General features: G+C 34.5%; 1 protein-coding gene across 3 annotated transcripts; it reads right to left on the reverse strand.

Annotated features, from left to right (window-relative positions):
* Window positions 1-17,687: 17,687 nt before the first annotated feature.
* Window positions 17,688-19,623, reverse strand: LOC116193031 (CASP-like protein 1). Of its 3 annotated transcripts, XR_004154187.1 has the most exons (4): window positions 19,219-19,618; window positions 18,781-18,854; window positions 18,278-18,404; window positions 17,688-18,184 (listed from the first exon to the last, which is right to left on the reverse strand). XR_004154187.1 is itself a non-coding variant. In XM_031521760.1 (3 exons), exons 1-3 carry the CDS (start codon window positions 19,539-19,541, stop codon window positions 17,960-17,962), a joined length of 675 nt encoding a protein of 224 aa, XP_031377620.1. In that variant the 5' UTR covers window positions 19,542-19,602; the 3' UTR covers window positions 17,688-17,959. The 3 variants fall into 3 exon arrangements, 2 of the variants coding, with proteins under 2 accessions (XP_031377620.1, XP_031377621.1); XM_031521760.1 differs by lacking the exon at window positions 18,781-18,854 and having other exon boundaries at window positions 19,219-19,602; XM_031521761.1 differs by lacking the exon at window positions 17,688-18,184 and having other exon boundaries at window positions 18,277-18,404; window positions 19,219-19,623.
* Between the last annotated feature and the right edge of the window lie 1,555 nt (window positions 19,624-21,178).

A 21,178-nucleotide genomic window follows, 5' to 3' on the forward strand; every position in this document is an offset into this window, starting at 1 on the left:
GGGTTTGTGATGCAGAGTACACGCGAATAATCTATCACAGATCTGTTGATTCTGTAAAATATCGAAACTACGACGTTCAATCCTCTATTTATTTTTCGAATTTCTAGGAAATCGGCATTCAACTCGAATTGAATCCGAGAATGGGCGAAAGAGCATGGTAGTTTCAAACTTTATTGGATGATCCAAAAACAACTCCTTAGCCCTAGGGCTTACATCGTTTAAATAGGATTAAACAAAATTACACGAAAAAAATAAACTTTTCCCTAAATTATGCAAAAAACACCCAAATAACATAAAATTGCCCATTTGAGACCCTAAATGATGGAATTCGGCCTAAATCACATCTAGTCATGGCCAATGGCGGTGAGTCGTGCTTCGGAGGCCATTTCCCTCAAGACAGGATCGTCATAGTCTGTTTGTCTCAAGGTACCGATTTGCCACGTCTTCTGCCGCATCATTCTTCCATGGGTGGAGAGAATTCGCCATCGAATCGTCATCGTCCGAGCTATCACCTACGCAAGGAATTAGGTGTTTCACATTAAACACATCGGCAGTACGAATGTGGCTGGAAAGCTTAAGTCGAAAGGCGTTCGGATTGATTTTCTCTATGACCTCCATAGGACCAATCTTTTTTACAACGAGATTTTGGTAGTCACTAGCAGAAAAAATGATCTTAGTAAGGACAGCCCAGACAAAATCTCCAACTTCAAACTTCACATGCCTTTTCCTTCGGTTAGCAGCGGTCTTGTATTTCCTGGAGCCTTCTCCAAATTATTCTGCACTGCCTCATGAATATCTTGCAGCCCATGAATAAAGTCAGCCGCCTTCTGATGGACCTTGTCTTATCTAGCACGTGTAACAAATCAAGGGGATCCCTGAGAGTAATAGAGTACACCACCTAGAAGGGACTGAAGCTGGTGCTGCAATTAACAACGTGATTGTGCACAAATTCTGCCTGGCTCAATTTCTGGTCCCAGCTCTTCACATGCTCCCCTACTAAACCCCTCAACAGATTGCCCAAGGACCTATTAACCACTTCCGTCTGCCCATCTGTCTGCGGGTGATAAGCCGTACTGAAGTTCAGCTGGGTGTTCACCATCTTCTAGAGGCTCCGCCAGAAGTGGCTCAAGAAACGGGTGTCTCTGTCAAACACAATAGAGACAAGCAGACTATGGAAAGGGTATACCTCCCGAAAATACAACTGAGCAACCCGCACATCATCAGTGGTCTTCTTGTACGGAATAAAGTATGCCATCTTGGAAAACCTGTCAACGACCACATATGTAGAATCGTTGCCTCGTTGGGTACGGGGCAAGCCGAGGATGAAATCCATATTGATATCCACCCATGGTTGCAAGGGAATCGGCAAAGGCATGTACAACCCCGCGTTAGTTGCAGTACCCTTGGACACTTGACAAACCTTACAGCGTTGCACGTACTTCTCCACTTCCTTACAAATCGTAGGCTAGAAATAAGATGTCTGGACCAAATGCAAGGTCTTGTCTCTCCCCACATGACCCTCGCCATGTAGCTACTGAATAACGTGGGCCCTCAAACTACATTCTTTGATACAAAACTGATTACCCCTGAAAAGAAAACCATCCTACAACACGTACTCCGTTCTCTCTCCAGCTTGAACTCTAGCAAGTGCCACAGAAAAATAGGGGTCGATGACAAGCAACTCAGTAAAAGAACTAAAGCTAGGTACCTCAATTGTCATCTTGCTCAGAACGCTATTCCTCCGATTAAGAGCATCAACAACGCAATTAGTGACTCCGCTCTTGTGCTTCACCATGAAAGTGAAACGCCCTAGGTAAGCCACCCATGATGTATGACGGGCTGACACCTTATCCTGGCTATGGAGGTGTTTCAGGGCCTCATGGTTGGTATACAAAATGAACTCATTGTGGAAAAGATAATGCCACCAACGTTTCACCGCCTGCACTACAACATAAAACTCCACGTCGTAAGTGTTGTACCTCACCTTCACCCATGTTAGCTTCTCGTTGAAGAAGGCAATTGGCTTGCTGTTCTGGCTCAAGACTGATCTAATCCCCACCTTCGATGCATCAGAATGCAGCTCAAAGGGTTATTGAAAATCAGGCAGGACAAGAATCGGGGCGGTCGTCAAACGCTCATTGATTTCTTGGAATGTTGCTTCTGCACCCTCAGTCCACTCAAATCTGCCGCCCTTCATGCAGTCAGTTATGGGAGCCATAATACTGTTGAAGTGGGGAATAAACCGTCTGTAAAAGAAGGCTAAACCATAAAACTCATGACTTCGACAATATTCGCAAGTCTAGGCCATTGTCTGACTGCCTCGATCTTGGACGAGTCAACTCTCAAACCATCAGCAGAAACAATATAACCAAGGAAAGGATCTGACCTCATAAAAACATACTTCTTCAATGCAGCATAAAGTTTCTCGTGTCGAAGGACAGAGAGTATTTCGCACAAGTGGATCAGATATTGCTCGGGGTCGACGCTGTAGATCAAGATGTTATCAAAATACACAACCACGCATCTGCCAATGAAAGGCCGTAGAATCTGATTCATCACTCTCATGAACGTACTCGGCGCATTTGACAGCCCAAACGGCATTACCAGCCACTCATATAACCCCTCCATTGTCTTAAACGCGGTCTTCCACTCATCACCAATCCGAATCCGAATCTGGTGATAATTACTCTTCAAGTCCAGCTTAGTAAAAATCCTGGCACCACTCAGCTGGACAAGTAGATTATCCAAACGAGGAATGGGAAAACGATACCTGACCGTTATCTTATTGATGGCTCGGCTATCCACAAACATACGCTAGGATCCATCCTTCTTGGGTACTAGAAGCGTTGGGACGGCACATGGGGTCATACTCTCCCAAATGAACCCCTTCGATACCAGCTCTTCCACATGTCTCCTCAACTCCTCATGCTCAGCCGGGCTCATCCTGTAGTATGGCTTGTTCGGAAGAGACGCACCAGGCTGAATGTCGATATGGTGTTGGATGTCCCGCAAAGGTGGTAGTCCATTTGGCAGCTCCTTATGAAAGACATCTTGGAATTCTTTTAAAATCGACAATGACTGAACAGACGCAATGCCCTCCTCTACAACCTCCCTGCCCACGAGAGCAAACATAAATTCCGCATCATGCAACTCTTCCTGAAACCGGGCAAGGGACAGCAGGTTAGCTCCGGTAACCGAATTCGTAGGTCGGGGCTCGATGGCATCCCTGTTTGGCACAAGTACAATCTTCAACCCCTTATACGTGTAGCTGTATTTGTTGGTTCTCCCCTCATGGCTCACGCTCCTATCAAACTGCCAAGGCCTTTCTAACAACAAGTGATATGCATCCATAATAACAACATCACACCAAACAGAATCCCTATATCGGGAGCCAATAGAGAAAGTAACTAGAGCACGCTTCGAAACACTTACTTCACCTCCTTTCTTCAGCCACGCTAGCTTATACGGTTTGAGATGTTGTGCAGTACATGGGCCTAACTTTTGCACGGCCTCAGCAGACACAATGTTCTCGCAGCTGCTCGAGTCTATCATGAAACGACAAACCTTACTCTCGATGGTACAAGTAGACTAGAAGATGGTGTTACGCAGCCAGTCTTCGTCCGCAGTTCTCGGGGTCATACAAGACCTCCTCACTACCAGATTGGGCACCCCATCTCCTGTCACAATCTCATTCTCCCCATCGAACTTGGGCTCTCCATTGCCTCCCGCTACAAAAACTGCCTCATCAGACGGATCTTCTTTGGTAAACATCGCCATCTTTTTCCCCTTCCACACTCAGACTGCCGATGTTCGGGTTCTCCGCACTTGACATACTTCGCTCTGCTACTGCTTGGCCCAATGTTGGCAAGCTTCGACGGATGCCTAGGAACAACATTGCCCCCGCCAGCTCGGACGACCCCACCAGTTCCTACAACGATGACACCTCTACTAGTCACCCAGCTGCCCACTCACTTTTGCTGCTTCTTGACAATCAGGGCCCTCTGATGGGCGGAAGACATGCTAACAGGGTCGAACAAATTGAACGTGTCCTATAGCTGCACTCTCAATCTGCCAATATATCTCGCCACCAGCTGATCCTCGGTTTCTGAAACTCGTTACGAGCAACCAACTGGTAAAACTCGACAGTGTATTTGTCCACCGACCTACTGCCTTGCCTTAAGTTTTGCAGAACATGATTAGCTGAAAGTTATAAGGCAGAAAGGCAGCCCTCAAATGTTTTTTCATCTTCTCCTACAACATGATCTTAGGTTTGCCCACTCTGCTACGGAGTAAGCTTCACCTGCTGCCACCTAGCCGTCGCCCTACCATGCAGTTGAGTCGCCACATACTGTACCCGCTTGTCATTAGGAACCCCCTTGAACTCCAAGACCTCTTCCACCATCGCTAGCCAATCTAGAAACTCCTCCGGCTACAAGCTCCCTTGGAATTCAGGAATATAGGTCTTAAGGCCCATCTCCCATCGCCTCTGGTCTGTTTCTGCAGTCGGCAACCGACTTCTCCTATGATCCCCCCAGCATACTCAGTCGCGTCCCCTTCAGAATAGGAATCATACTCGATATCCTATAAGTCTGCAGTAGGATTAGGGACTCGGCTGCGCCTCGGGTCGACCTCTTGCTGGGTCTCCATTAGTGCTCCCATCCTCTCGGCTAGGCGATCCACAATCATTTCCAGCCTACGCCCCAACGCCGCCTCCAGCCGGGTATCAATGATCTGCTCAATCCTCCGATCCAATTCGTCCTCCTCCGTAGCACGACGTTGATTACCCGTTCTTCGGGGTGGCATCGCTGATCCAAGAGTGAACGCGACTCTGATACCAACTGACGCAATATACACGCGAACAACCGGTCACAGATCCGTTGATTCCACAGAATACCGGAACTACGACCTTCAATCCCTTATTGATTCTTCGAATTCCTAGGAAATCGGTATCCAATTCGAATCGAATCCGAGAATGGGCGAAAGAGCACGGTAGCTCCAAACTTTATTGGATGATCCAAAAACAACTCCTTAGCCCTAGGGCTTACATCACTTAAATAGGATTAAACGAAATTACACGAAAAAATAAACTTTTCCCTAAAATTTGCAAAAACGTCCAAATAACATAAAATTGTCCGTTTGAGACCATAAATAATGGAATTCAGCCTAAATCACGTCTAGTCACGGCCAATGGCGGTGAGTTATGTTTCGGAGGCCGTTTCTCTCAAGACAGGGATGTCAGAACCTGTTTTCTTGAGGTACCGATTTGCTACGTCTTCTGCCGCATCAGTTTGGCAGGCGCGAGAGGTATTCCTCGTGATACAAATGGGAATTGGATCAGCGGGTTCATGCCGAATATTGTTATCACATCTTCTATGGTGGCAGAACTATGGGGCATCGCTACTGATCTATATCATGCTTGGGATTCGGGTAGTCGAAAGTTAGTTCTAGAATTGGATTCATGGTGGCTCGGGGTCTAATCCAAGGTCAGACTCATTGCAATCCTCTGCTCAAACCACTAGTGAAGGAAATCAGCAGTCTACCGGCTCAAGAATGGGAGGTTCAAATTAATCATGTATTTCGTGAAGAGAATTATTGTGCGGATATGAAAGGTGATCTTGCTTCCACTTGCTGTTCATGTTTTAAATTCAGTTCCTAACGGCTTAGAATTTTTGTTGTTAGGCGATATTTTTGGGATTTCTATGCCTGCTTTATTGTTCTTTAATTTTCTTGGGTCTTTGCCCCCTTAACTTACGGAAAAGAAAAGTCAATCCTTTTAACATGACTTATATTCATTGACCCCATATAGACCAAAACACTTCCAATATTCATGAATCATACGCGGATGTTGTTGAGAATTTAGTCAATATCTTTTGAAAAGTATACACTCAATATGTACGGGGATACCGTATTGTCGGGGATTGTATTTGCAAAGTTTGCATATGGTACAAACACAAAAATGGTAAACTGTATCGATAAGTATCGTATAATATTTTCATTTCGAGAAAAGTGTTCTTTGAGAGGACGAATATAGTTAAAAAGAGAAGAGGGATCCGCGGCCAAAGCCTTCCCGGAACGAATTTCCCCTAACTTATACCAACTTCTTGCGATGCAGGTTCCCCTAACTTATATCGGCCGGGATTCTTTCTATCCGGGACTCTTTTCATATAACTTGGCGATTCTCCAAGTTAAATTACATTGGGAAAAAAAAGAAGGTAAAAACCCAACCCATATTATAAAGACAGAGCAGTAAACCAACCAGTGGCTATCTCTAACCTCTCGCGGACTGCTTGAATCCCCAGTAAGAATCGGTGAAAGGTCCTATAACGGCGTTGAACCGTTTGGTGCTTGGGTTAATGTATAACTAGTCATCTAACCCGCACATTGTGTAAACTTTTTTACAGTTTTTATTTTATGTTAATATTATTGTATGCACGAATTTTATAATAAAAAATTGAAATAAATAATCTCCTTGAAAATATCTAATATAAAAATATTTTGTGAAAATTCGAAAAAATTAATTATGAAAATGTGAAAAAATCTAAGTATATATTAATATACAAGGAATGCGAAGGGTTGAGCATCAAGGAATTCAGGGTTATGAACGGAAGCTCCCCATCAATCGAATAGAGAGCTCTCGTAGGAAGAGTCTAAATTACATAATATATATATATATAAATACTTTTGAGTTAAAAAGTGTTGTATGATACATTTAAGTAAATTATTTGTATTTATTCAATTAAATAAATTACTTGACCTCATGTAATTTATTTACTTTTTTTGCATAATTTACTCGAATCATAAGCAAATTACTTAAAGATTTTCCAAAAATTACTAATATATATCATACATAAATTTTTATTAAATATGGTGTAGAATTTTCATTGAATTGTGGTTAGAATTCACAGTATATGCATTTTTTTCACTTAGATATGAAGTGCCAGTAGGCTACTGTTCATCCCGTTATGCAAGTAAATAGGTCCAAACCCCTAGCATTGCTGTAGGTTGGAAGATGTCATTCGATGAATGGCTAGGATGATCTTTTATTATCCATTGGAATTCGACTCGTAACTTACAAATATAGAGATTGCATGTAAATTTTAGGGAAATTACAAATTAATCGAACTTTGGATTTTATCAATCCAAAGAAAGGTAATCTCGGTTGGATATATAGGTGGTTGGTATAACGCTTCTATAATGATAAAAAATTATATTTAAGTCACTGTAAATTACTATAAAGAATACTTCATATTAGAGAACCTGCACAATATACATGACTTATTTACAAATTCTATATCATCATCATCGTGTTTGTTATTATTATTATTATTATTATTATTATTATTATTGTCATTATTATTATTATTGTTGTTGTTAATATTATTATTGTTATTGTTATAGTTCGAAAGTCACGATGAGCAGTAGGGAGCAATGCCCATATACTCCTCATACTCATACTTAAAAAGAAAAGAAAGAGCTACTTTATTATTTCATATTACAAACTCTAATTCAACACGCATCGTCATCTCTTCATCATAATATGTCTATCTTAAAGTAATTCATGTATACCTCCAAAATTTTAAATAATTTCGTTAGGTTAGAAAATAATAAGTTTTGAATTTCGATAAATTTTCTGTATCTTTATTTTATTTTATACATAATATAATTATTAATCTTATTTCTCCAACATCATACTTATATGATAGGATATTATCTTGGATATTCGTCCAAATATATTAAAAGATCAGAGAAGTTTTTGTTGTTCCTTTAATGAGAGTCGTGAAAAATGATAGAATCACCAGAAAATATATAGCCATAGTTCAATTAGTTATAAATAAAATAAGTAGAATACGATTTTTCGAATCATTCTAGAGGACATATATTAGAGGAACAAACAAATGAAAGATCTTGAAGTAAATCGCAAGCTTACAGACAATTTTAAAAGATAAGAAACTGAAAAGAGAAAAAAAGAAGGAGGAAGAAACAGAGACCAACCGTGGCAGCTTCACAAATATCGTGATGTCTTTCTACAGGATCACGGCTCGCTTTATTAAGTCCAATTTGAGGACGGACCTGGACAATAAGATCTAGTCTTAACAAAATGGAGAATATTTACATTCCAAAAGATTTATATCTGCAACAGATTAACACTGAAATTTTTAATATTGGATCTTTTCTTGCATGGGAGAAAAGAAAAAAACCGTAGGTTGTAAGTATAAAGGTAAGAGTATGAAATTCTAAGAATATTGATAATAAGATAGAGGGGGAGAGACTGTGAAGATAAAGAGCATGATTTTATCTATGTAGGTTGTATTAAAAAGGCCGATCGTATAATATTTTGATTATGGGGAGGGCATTGCTTTGAGAGGACTGACATAATTAACAGAAGAGAAAAGTGATCTAGTTGGATTAATGGTCCACTTGACTTGAACGGTATTAGTCGGAATCTACTAGATTTTATGAATACCAAATTACATCGCAAAAAAAGAGGAGGGATCGAACGCCCGAAGCCTTCTTGAAAAGGTTGAACTTCACCTAACTTTATACCAAAGATATGGTCCCACGGTTTGTTGGACTGGTTTTTGTGTTTTGCTGGGCACATAATAAGGATTTTATCATTATAAAAAAATATGTACATGATGCTCTACAAACTATGTCAGAAAAAAGATATTGGGGGAATCCTTTTAAGATACAACATACTGTAAAATAAACGAGTGGATGTACAATAAACGTAGAGTAGCAAACTAATCAAAGCCTATATATTTTTAACCTCACATCAACTGCAAGAAACTTTTCACACGGAAAGCACACTGTTTTGTACTTTATTTTATGGGACATTAGTTCGAGTATTATTAGATTGAGGGAATGTGTATATTTGAGGGAAAATATAATTATGGAACTTTCTTTTTCTTAAATTGTAGGACAAAATGTGAGATTTTATGTACTATATTATAATATAAGATCTGATTTATTTTTACAAAAATAAATATAGGTGTCACGATTGTAATCTCTGTTATAATTTAACAATTCAATATATGCAAAATTTTTATTAACCACGGTTATAAAATTCTAACTCGTGAAATTAATTTCAATGATTAATTTTACAACCAAACGTTGTAAAATACATATAAGGTTCTCACTTTATATCGAAACAAATGGTTTGTAACAGTTTCATAATGATGGAATTTTTGTTGTGTGAGATCTTTGAACTAAATAGCGAAATTCGAAAACTTTTCACACTTTAATTCAACAGTTTCGCACAATACAAAAGGACAAACGGATTAACCTCCAGCCACACGACCACAGAATTTCCGTACACATATGTTGATCAAGCAGCGATATAAATTCATCTTATTTTTATTAAGACTGTAATAGTTTATCATTGAATGGGTTTAATTGTAGTGAGGGAATTATCAAGGCCGGCCCGGCCAATGAGGCCACTGCTTGAGGCCCCTGGCCCATTATTTAAATATTTTATTTATAAATTTATATATATGGACAATAAATGTGGCCCTTAAAAACTATTTAATTCTTGGTAAATTTCATTCTCTCATTTACATTAATTAATCAAGTCGTACAAAATTAATTTCACATCAAACCTAATTTTCTCTCTATCAATCTAATTCTGTTTGCATTTTTCTCACAATTCCTTATTATTAACTCTATGTAATCTCTATCAACTACATTCTAATCTCTATAATTATTTTCACCCTAATTGACAACATTCAATTTGCTCAGCTGGTAATCACCTTTATTTATTCTTCCAAGATACAGCAACTCCTTTTCATTCTCAAATTTTTTCTCCATAGAGAATGTATTTACCTTTTCTTCGGTGAATAAACGGGGCAATAGCCAATAGGAAAATTAACAATGCATTTGCCTTTTAAAGCTAATGTTGTTGTTTCTTTTTATTATTCTTTTCCTCTCAATATATTGAGTTTATCAGCAATAAAGAGAGAATAGTTATTTTTTTTATTCTGCTACACAATATAACAATATTTCAATCTATATTTAATAAAATATTAAACACGAAACTATTACCTCGGTAGAAAGAAATTCTGCAAATTTAAAGTAAACAAAATCTTATTTAAAATCTACAACGTCTCAGTAAAAACTAAATGAATTATTTGTATTATTAATTAAATATGTTAGAAGAGATTGATCATAGAAATTTAATCAATAATTAATTTGCATCTTTATACATTTAAATAAGTGAAGGACCCGGAATCAAATTTTTGTTTTAGATCACAAATTCTCTTGGACCACCCCCGAATTGTAATGAAATAAATAAATAAACCACCCAATCATCTATTAAAGCTTGTCTTTTACTAGTTGGTTATTCTCATACTTTGGGCAACGTCAAGAAAATAATAGATAAGTTATTACAATAACAATATAACAAAATTAACTTTTTTCGATGTGTATTTTGATATTTGAAAATTCAATGAGTCTCAATTAATTCAGTTCGAACGAATTAGTCCACTAAGAGGTAAAACTCTCTCAGCATAGATTTTCTTCATTTACAAGAAACAAATGTTGAACCACTTAAACTAATTCAGGCTAATTAACAAAATTATCTTAAAAAAAATTGTGGTGATCTTGAAGTTCAAATAAATATTGCAAATTATATTTAAGGGGATGAATTGTATCCAGGCGCTATGCAATTGATCGAGTTTGTCAGCCCACGGATTCCATGTGACAAAAGGGAGGTTTTCCCTTGTTTTATAACAAGTTGGACTATGCATATATGATGATTTCTATCAACAATTCAAGCACCTACTCGTCCGACGCAATTAGAGGACTATATCCCTTTTCGGTTTCCACGGGAGATTAAAGCCTTGTTTGGTTTTGGATTAATTGTTATTACTCTACTCCATTTTAACTCCACTTATATTCAACACAATTATTACATTTTCATTTTTTTTCAATTTTTAATACTAAATTCTCTCAATTATTCATTATTTTTTCTGCAATTCAACAATACAATCGCTACTTTCTCTCAACTATTCATTATTTTTCTCATAATTTAACAATATAGTCATTATTTTATTTATTTTCTCCTTCCAACTTATTATTACTATTCAATATATATATATATATATATATATATATAGTTAGAATGGAGTTGAGTTAAACTCTACTCCGTTTCCAAACAAGGCCGAGTGCATTTGGATTTAGAGTTGAGTTGAGTTAAGTTTTGGTTTTAATTGGTTTGTAATGATTATATTGTTGAATTATGAGGAAAAATATGAAAAAGTAATGAATAGTTAAGAGAAAGTAATGATTATGTAATGACTGTATTGTTGAATTATAAAAAAGTAATGAATAGTTGAGAGAATTTAATATTAAAAATTGAATTGAATGATTAAAAAAATTAAAAAATTTTAAAAAGTAATGATTGTGTAGATAAGTAGAATTGAGTTGAGTTGAGTTGAAAATTTTTAAAAAAACAAACACCCCTAACTTTTTGTACGAAGACAATTCTTTAGTAGCGGGGCTGTTTCAATGTAAGGATTCCACTTTACATCATATTTTACGGTGTTTGGTTATAAAATTAATAATAATTATTATTTCTTGGAGTTAATAATTCATAATTAATAATTATAATAAACTGTGTATTATATTATATTATCACCCACATCCCAATAATCCAAAAATAATTTACCAAAAATAACAATATCACTTTTCAACCTACAATACATGGTAAATAATTTTATAATTAAATTTTCTCTTCATTCTTCACTTTCCCTGTAATTTAACAATACTCGAACCAAATGCCCCAGAAAAGAATATAAAGAGCTATTGTGTGAAGAGGTTTCAAACTTTAGTTCAATATTTTCGCATTTTAGTTCAATTGTAAGGATGAAATTTATGTTGTGCAAAATCATTGAACTAATGTGCGAAAATTTTAGGACTTTAAATCAATGATTTCGCACGATAAAGAAGGGCAAAAATGGCTAAACCTCCAACCATGCACGTGACCATAGAAATTCCGCACAAGTATAATATTTGAAAAAGTAGAATCCGCGAGCTTATTGCGTATGTAGATTTTACTAGGTGACAATGATTGATTTCATGACTGTGGCACTTAGAAATGGCAACGATGTGATGGGAATAGGGTGCGTATATTACGAAAACCATAATCGCACCATGGCTTAAAACAAGACCTCCCACCACATCCGAAGCATTTTTGAAAAATTGTGATCATATTCGCACCACTTAAATATTACGATTATACGCATCACACAGTGAAATTTAATCAAAATACCTCACACAACGAAGCAGTAGATTATCGTGGATTAAGGACAAGATTCTTCCCCTTCTCGAATACTACTGGGGTTCATGATGAAAGTTAACTAGAAGATTAGAACTGGAATTAACGGCTTCAAGATAGCGAGTGACAATTGTATTTGTTTTCTATAAAGCGATTTTTTTTCATTTATTTTGCTTTGTCGTTTGTCGATGACCGTTGATTCAGCTCTTGTAATATTTGATTGGGCATTTCTCCTGCATCCGCTTTTGCAATGGTTTTTAAATGGAATCCACTTAACTCTTTCCAAAAAAAAAATCATCTAATTTTACTAAATTTAATTAAATGAGTTAAAAAAATTCAAGTGGGTTTAGAAATATTGGTTTTGGGGATTGAGTTAAAAAGTTGGCCTATATAAATATATAATACATGGTGATTTTTATTCATGAAAATTGTAGTCGCATCATTTTGCGGCGGTTCTCAAAATTTAACATCATATATGGACCATAAATATTTGGTGGGATTATATAGCATAAAAACGTGGTCCATTTATCAACGAATACAATCTTTATATTGCACCATTGCCATATATATAATCATTGCCTTGCTTTTGATTATTTTTCTGTATCACAGCAATTTTAGTTTTTTTTTTAATTTTTTTTATAAGACAGCTTTCGTAGCTGTCCCAATTCAACAGGTTCTGCCAGTTCCGTGGAAAACGGGTTTCCTTGAATACGATATATCACCTAACATATATATATATATATATATATATATATATTAAATTGTCAATATTTGAAATAAATTAATCTATATCTATACTATATATAAAAGTATGATAAGTTTGTCCAAATTTTAATATTCCAAAAATACCTTTATACTTTGTGACTTTTCCTAGCATATTTTTGTTTGTGACTTTTAATCGCACATTTTCACTATATATATAAACCGACTCTTTCTATTCATTGCTCATTTTCGACATTTTGTTGCCTTGCATCTCTCTCAATCAAGTTAGCCATTCATCACAGGTATGTTTGTTATATTAATATTTTATAACGATTTATAGTTTTAAAATTTCGTTGCATCATATATTTGTTTTCAATGTCTGTTGTCCTAACAGGTTCATACATTATTTGTCTTATCATTATGAAACATGTGGTTGTTTTCAAAATTTCCTATTTTTCCAATTTTTATTTCGAAAAATAGTTGTATCTTTCGTAAATTTCTACATTTCTTTTCATACCTTTTACTATCACATTTTTTATGTACTTTGTTAGTATAACTTTTTTCTCACAGACTTTCAACTCTCTATTCATTGCTCATTCTCAACATTTATTACATCACATGTTCTATCATATATTGCCTTAGCCGAATTAAACTTTATCTCCTCTAAAGCATGACTCTTTCCAAAGTATTTCTCCAACTTTCTCTTTTTTTTCCTTTTTGCCCTTGGTAAATTAATAATATTAATATTTTACCATTTACTCAAATAGTATGAATGCTACTAAACATCACATTTTTTCAATAGCATGACATCATTTCATTTGTATTAATAGAAAAACTAACTTTTACGCATTCTTTTTCATGACCTTTAGACTTTAAGGCTCCATTTCATACTTCTTCATTATAAAAACTATTTAGCATATTTTTCTTCATAATTATTCACTTTAACGAACGTATCAAATATGAAATAACTTCTCCACTCAACGCCCATTGATCCTCTCTCCCCTTTCATATTTACATTTGTATCTTTTCTATTTGCTCTTTCGGTTTTTAATTACTTCTTCTTTTAATTATTTTTTTTCTTTGACTTTGTTGATCATTGGAAGAAAATTTCTTGTATTCTCTTTCTTCAATCCTTTTATTTTTTTAAGTTTCAAAAATCGACTTACATCTATTATTTCTCATGACCTTACGATTTCAAGGTACCCTTTCATACTTTTTCATTATAAAAACTACCTAGCATGTTCATTTCCGTAACTATTCACTCCATGTATCAAATATGAAATAACTTCTCCATTCAGCGCTCACGATTCCTCTCTTATGTTTTCTATTTACATTTGTATAGATAGATTTTCAATATTTATATTAAGAATTTTTAAAAATTATTTTATTGATGAAAAAAATTATATTCTGTGATTAAAAAATTATATATTTTTGACGAATTTTCCAAATTTGTATTAATTTATTTAAAAAAATTATTTAAGACATTATGCTATCGGTAGTTTATTTTCAAAGTCCCAATCAAATTTTTTATGGGATTCTATGGATACAAAAGTATGCATTTGGGAGAATAAAAAAAAAAGTGAAGAAGAGTTTCAAAGAAAAGAGATACCCACTACAACACAAATGAGTTATAGAAACAAATTAAAGACATTTAATTGTTTTGTTTCTAAATCTATACTTTGAAAATCAAATAAGATATATGTCTTTGTATATGCTGTTATTTGTCTCTAAATCTTTACTTTCAAGGACAAATAAAATTGTGTCTTTATATGATATATTATTTGTCTCCAATACATTTAATTAAAAAATTGTTGACTTAGGTATGAGCGTTAGAGACTAATGTATACGCTTTTAAAGTGTATCAACGTATAGAGAATAATATAGAATTGCTAAATTGAATTTGAAACTTTTGTTTTTCGAAAGTAAAAATTTTACAAATTAGGAATAAAGAATCATGTAATTCATTAGTTGTACTTTATTCATTTCAATTTTTCACTCTTCCAATGTTTTTTTTTAAGAACCATTTCTCGTATATATATTCTTCATTCGGTCTTTTCTTCAATGCAAGTATTTTCTCTTATCATGCTTTACATTTTCTTCTCGGTTCTTTCTGTTCCTCACCATATCTCTCTTCTCATTCTCTACTTAAATTTGACGACCATTTATCCAAGAAAAGTTCAACGACCACAAGAATTTCTAGCCTTTCCTCTTGACTAACAAATTATTTACAAAAATTATATCCAAAATTATCCGATATAACTTCAAACAAAATTCTAAAAAAAAATTCTTTAAAAAGATTAACTCTCACAAAATATTTCATTGGAATAAATATTATTATTTTGTAAGTTACTTAAAAATATAACTTATAAATACATAATATAAATAAATCATTATCATCAAAGTATAATAAATAATAAAAGTCACAAATTTAAACGAGTAATGAACATTGGTTCATTGAATAAGGTGATGTTATACTAAAATGGAGGTTGAAGGCTCGGTTCTCTTTATTATAGAATTAATTGTGTTGGTGGATTGAGTTGGTTTGTTTGAATTTGGGACCCGCCATTTGGTTTTGTAAAAGAAATTTACTTTTTTTTGTTGAGCTTTATATATAGAAAAAAAAACGTATCGAGGCAACTATATTTGCTTGTAAAAAGCATATCGAGACAATTTTATGGGATACTTTTACTTATTTTTAGAGGTAGATAATTCGTTTTTAATTGAACTAATTAGAAAAAATAAAATTTTATTTCAAATTTGTCTCTAAAGGTCTATAGAAGCAACACCTACATGGTTAATTAATTTATTTGTCATTAAAAGTTATAGAGGCAAATAAATGGTCCATAGAGACATATAATATCGTTTCAATAGCTCATTTGTATTGTAGTGACCTATCATTAAATTTTTTTTTATTTAGCTTTGTTTTCTCTCATCTTAATTTTCTTCTTCTCTCCCTATTCTTATTCTATTCTTTTTCTTTTGTCCACAGACATTGGCTACTGTCTTATCCATTGTCATTGTAGTGTCTACCACCACCATTTACTAATAATGCTGCACAAGCTTAAAGTCCTCTTGCTATCAAAATCCTCCTTCATGAGTTCTATGTACATTTTCGATCTTCCTCTCAATGGTACGTGTGTAAAAAAGGGAGAGATAAATTGCTTCCAATGCAAATGTAATATAGATTGTCAATACAACTTATCAATTTGCAACTGAAATTAAATTTACTCATGTGCCTTAGGTGGAATCTAAAGTGTATTGTTTGTTTTTTTATTTTATTTGTCAAGTATAAATTATAGTATATAATATGAATTACTAAAATAAATTTATATATACATAAAATTGGGTTTGATAAACTTTCTTCTAATTTTCTTTCTTTAAAACTAAAACCCGACCCTTAAAACCTTTAATTTTAGCAATTTCTCAATCGATTTAGGTCAATTTTTTCTGAATTTTCAAGTTATGGGTGTCATTGCAAGAATATTCATGAAAATAATATTTCTATTAATTATTTTATAAACTTTTATTAAAAATTTAAATTCATTTCTCTATTTCTTCTTTAGGATATTCTATTGAAATGAAAGATTAAGTCAGAAAAATATATCAACTAAAATGATTTTCTTGAAATAAATTATTTTTAAATTGCATTAATTTGATTTTTAAAAAAATTGTTTTCAATATTTTAGTTGTACTTATCAAATTTTTATTATCCGTACACTAAATTCTGCACCAGCGCTACGCATAATGTGAAAGAAAATAGTTTAAAATGTTGTCTCTGTATTTTCATCATTATATACCATTTGTATATCTATATAGTTGTGCTATTAATAAAAAAATTTTAAAAATTGTGATAAAAATTAAAAAAAAAATTTGTTAGTGAAAGAAAAGAAAAATAACTTAGGTTGAGATAGAGATAGAGTGGGAGTTGAAGCGAAATAAGTAAAAAGTAGAGCGGAAGGTGACCACGTATGAATTAGTGAAGGAACAAGATAAGATATATGAGTTGAAAATTTGAGTAGTTTTATAGTTTTATTATTGCATCCAATTTTACTTTTTTTTAATAGAGTAAAAAATAATGAGGTTAATTTCCTAAAATTGTACAAAAACTGATGCATATATTTAGTTATAGTGATTTGTCATTAGTCTGTTAATTTTGTATATATTTTTTTAAGTTACACATATGTAAATTCTTAATATATATATATATATGTTTTCAATTAATTTAATTAATTAATTAATTTTATTATAAAATTAAATGAAATATTTTTTGTGAATATTATTTTTCCTTTAATAATTTTTATTTTTAATTTAATATTTAAATACTCATGGGGTCCACTTAGTAGATTTCCATGTTAGAAAAATCCGTTAAATTGACAGGAAAGTGATGGTACGTTAGACGTGATAAGAAACTCATAATTTGTAATTTGTAATTTTTCCAATTAAAAAATTCATGCTAAAAATAATAAAAGGCCAAATTTTTGTTTTTTTGGGTCATCAACCCTTATAGTTATTGATATTATTAATAATTTTTTATTTTTATTTATTTATAAATTAAAGTAAGAACATAATTTTGACTAGAAATAGTCACAAATCCATTCAAAACATACTATTAATCTACTTATAATTTTTATATTTCTTTTTTCAAAGATTTTTTATATATATATTTTGTTGTTCGAGTATTATAAATTTTAATATTATCAAATAATGGTTCATGTGCAATGCACGTGTAATTTTACTAGTATTACTTAAATAATCAGGCAATAGACACAATAATGTAACACTTGTGTGCTGACGAACAAAGCCACTCACACACTCTTTTCTTTTTCTTTCTTACCCCATACAATCAAATTAATTCCTCTATGATCTACAATATATAAAATAAACCCTAATAATAACACCAACATTAATTGAAGAATCAACATGACGCGATGATCATCACACGACATATACAAACCAAATCATGTGCAAGGGGGCCACCCTCTATCACTAATTGGGGATCTTCTTATAGAGAGAGAGTACGGAGAGAATGATGAGGATGACAAGGATGACGGAACCGAACAGCGACAGAGCGAGGGAAGCCGCCAGATGATCGCAGAACGTATCATAAACCCCACAGATCTTGTTCCAGCGGACGTGGCTGTTGCCCTTAAGCCCGATATACCCGACTGCCCCGGCCGTGCCTGTTGCGGAGGCTACTATACCCAGCAATACCTGAGACATGATTCACACTTTCAGGAACCTCGCATAACAGTTGAGCGATGGCAGTTTGGAAGAAATAGTGAGAGGAATTGCTTTATTACTCACCACATCAACGATGAGGAGAAAAAGACGGCAGATCTTGGGGAGGACTGGTCTAAAGAGGGATAAAATTGATTCAAATCCCGTGATTAAGAAGTGAAGTCCAGTCACTGACCATGCCACCACGAAATAGCTGCATGTATAAACCAAACCAAGACAAAATATTATACTTCCCCAAAACATACATTCATAGAAAAAAAAAAGAAAAAATTTCGCATATATATATGGACCAATTATATATTAACATATTTATTAATCGTTGATTTTTTTTCAATGAAATATAGTAGAAATCGCAACGAAAGATTCACCCAAAAAAAAGGGCCACGAATAACACATCAATTAATAATATTTTGGAACTGCTATATTTGTTTCCACTTCAATGTGCGAAATGAATAGTGTATAATGTATTTAATTTTCACAATTTGACATTCTTTTTTCGGTTATAAGGAATGTCCATAAGTTTAATACAATAAAATAAAAATCTTAATAACTAATAAATAGACACTTACAGTCCCATTGAGTATCGAGCTTGGAATTTATGGGTGCTACACCCTCTTTGATTCGCAACTTGGTCTTTACATATCTGCTTTTGAAACAATTTGTTACATCTAACGGTGTAGGTCAACTGTTGTTAGGACACCGGGAAGGGGGAAAAAATAATTTGGTGCATCAACACAAGATCCTCCAGAAACGATACACACACACACACACATGATTTCAGAGCTTTATATATATGCAGGTGGATGATTCTGAGAGGCTCTTTTTATTCTATTCCTTGGTTACTAAATAGACCATTATGTGATTTTGAAATTTTCTATGATTAATTAGAAACCCGTCGAGTGAGTGTTAGCATTATGTGCTGATTAAAATTACGAACCTCGGGAAAAAAAAATTAAGAACCTTGACTAATGTTACACCAACCGCCATAATTATGTTAATCAACTTACATGAGAGCTGGAGACTGAGTGAACTTGGCCTCAACACGCTGCGACCCCTGCCCCGGCACCGGCACCGCCTCAGTCTGGTCACTGGTGGCTATCACAACCACTGCTGCCAATGCCGCTGCGAACACCAGCAGCCTGAGAATCCCATCCACCAGTATGCAGGTATTTATCGGTGGCGGTGGAGGTGGAGCCTCGCGCTCCGCTTTGGGAGGAGCCTCCCCCTCTGCCTCTGGTGGTGGCGCCTCAGCTGCCTCTGGTTCCAGCGGCGGCGGAGCTTCCTCCACCTTGCCAGCTTCCACGTCGACCGGCTTTTCAGTAGACGCCATGACTACTACAAACTACACTTACCAATTATAAATCTATAAGATGATGCTTAGTGGATAAATGAAAATAGTTAGCTGCACATATATATAGAGTACATACATTTATGTACACATTTGTCTTTTTGTATGCTAATATTTTATATGAGTTTTTTCTAGGGGAAAATGGTTATAGAAGAGATATGGTGGATGATATGTTTGGGTTGGGGTTACGGGCACGACAAGACAAAGCCTTGTATTTAAATCGAAATAATCCTAAGTGTCTTCTTCTCTAATGATAGAATTGAGTTGGAAATTGATGTTTGACTATCGAGGGCTTACTTCTACTATACTCAGAAAGCCAGAAGGTTTTATGACTGATGACACCTAGAGATATATACGCATGCTTTAATTTATGGACATAATATGTTACGTATATCTGCTGTAACTCGTGATAATGAAAAAAATTGTTTTTCATAAAGCATTAGACATACCATCCAATAGGTCAATTATATATCGTTTCTGAATAATCCAGGAGTGTGATGCATAAATGAATTGGAGTAACATTTGAATGATGGAAGATATAAAATTATTGCTACAGCTAAGTTGTTTCATGACTCCAACACGAAAGTTGGCTAGTTGGGGCAACTGAGGTAAGAAGGAAAACAGGAAGAAAGACAATAACATAATTAAGCAAATTATTAAATCGCTAGTTGCAAATTTTTTTTTTTGTGTACCCTGGTATCCAAAAGTCTAATGGGGTCTGACTAATCCAATCGGGAGATCGAGCATTAAAGGTTATTCTTCCTCCCAACAAGTGCGTTTTCCGGGATTCGAACTTGTGTTCTCTTTTTTACAGAGTGAGCTGTTTACCACTCAACCAACACTTTTGTTGGTGCTAGTTGCAATTAATATAACGCCAAACCTAAACGTATGAAAGACCAGCAAATACTTAATTCCTTGTTCATTGTCTTTTGCAATTATCCATTCAATTCCAAATCTGATATCACCCTTTGAAAATCTCTCTGTGTGTGTATATATATATATCAAGTATATATTTTCGTGTGTATATACGTGCACATCGCGATCGAGGGTCCCTGCTAGAGTGAGAGAATTCCCCTTGTAAATCATTATAATTTGATTGGTTCATCAACTTGCACTGATTGCATCTAAATTTTTTATCATTATATAATAAATTATCTCGGTAAGGTGGCCAACCCTTCATGAAATACAACACCTACCATTCCCCCAATATGGTAGATCAGCCCTTTTGTTACATCATTTGGAAGAATAACTTGCTTTCATTTCTTTTCTACAAATTACAATATTTGATAAAGAATTAATTACCAAATAAATGTGCATATACCAACATCAAGAGAGAATCTCATGGAATATATAGGATTAAATATATATTACTGCCGATTTCGAGATAGTTTGCATGGAAGTTTACACGCCAAAAGAAAGGAGAAAATTTTCCCCACCTCCGTTTGGATGGAAGAAAATGGAGGAAAATGAAAGAAAGATGAGGGAAAGTGTTGTATGAGAGTTTTTGAAAATTCTATACGACTCTCTTTCCTTCCCTACCTTTTCCTCCTATCCATGCGAGCTTTAAAATTATTATCAACAAGAACACTGTATTTACTATATACAAGTTTTTCAACAAT

The sequence above is a fragment of the Punica granatum genome, chromosome 1 (assembly GCF_007655135.1).
Source record: "Punica granatum isolate Tunisia-2019 chromosome 1, ASM765513v2, whole genome shotgun sequence".
Taxonomy (NCBI): domain Eukaryota; kingdom Viridiplantae; phylum Streptophyta; class Magnoliopsida; order Myrtales; family Lythraceae; genus Punica; species Punica granatum.

Excerpts from the sequence above, each read along its gene's own strand:
- LOC116193031 (XM_031521760.1), bottom strand. The coding sequence starts at position 19,541 with ATGGCGTCTACTGAAAAGCCGGTCGACGTGGAAGCTGGCAAGGTGGAG. Across the intron at positions 18,405-19,218 it reads ACTCAGTCTCCAGCTCTCAT|CTATTTCGTGGTGGCATGGT; the intron begins GTAAGTTGATTA and ends TTATACATGCAG. Across the intron at positions 18,185-18,277 it reads TTCTCCTCATCGTTGATGTG|GTATTGCTGGGTATAGTAGC; the intron begins GTGAGTAATAAA and ends ATCATGTCTCAG.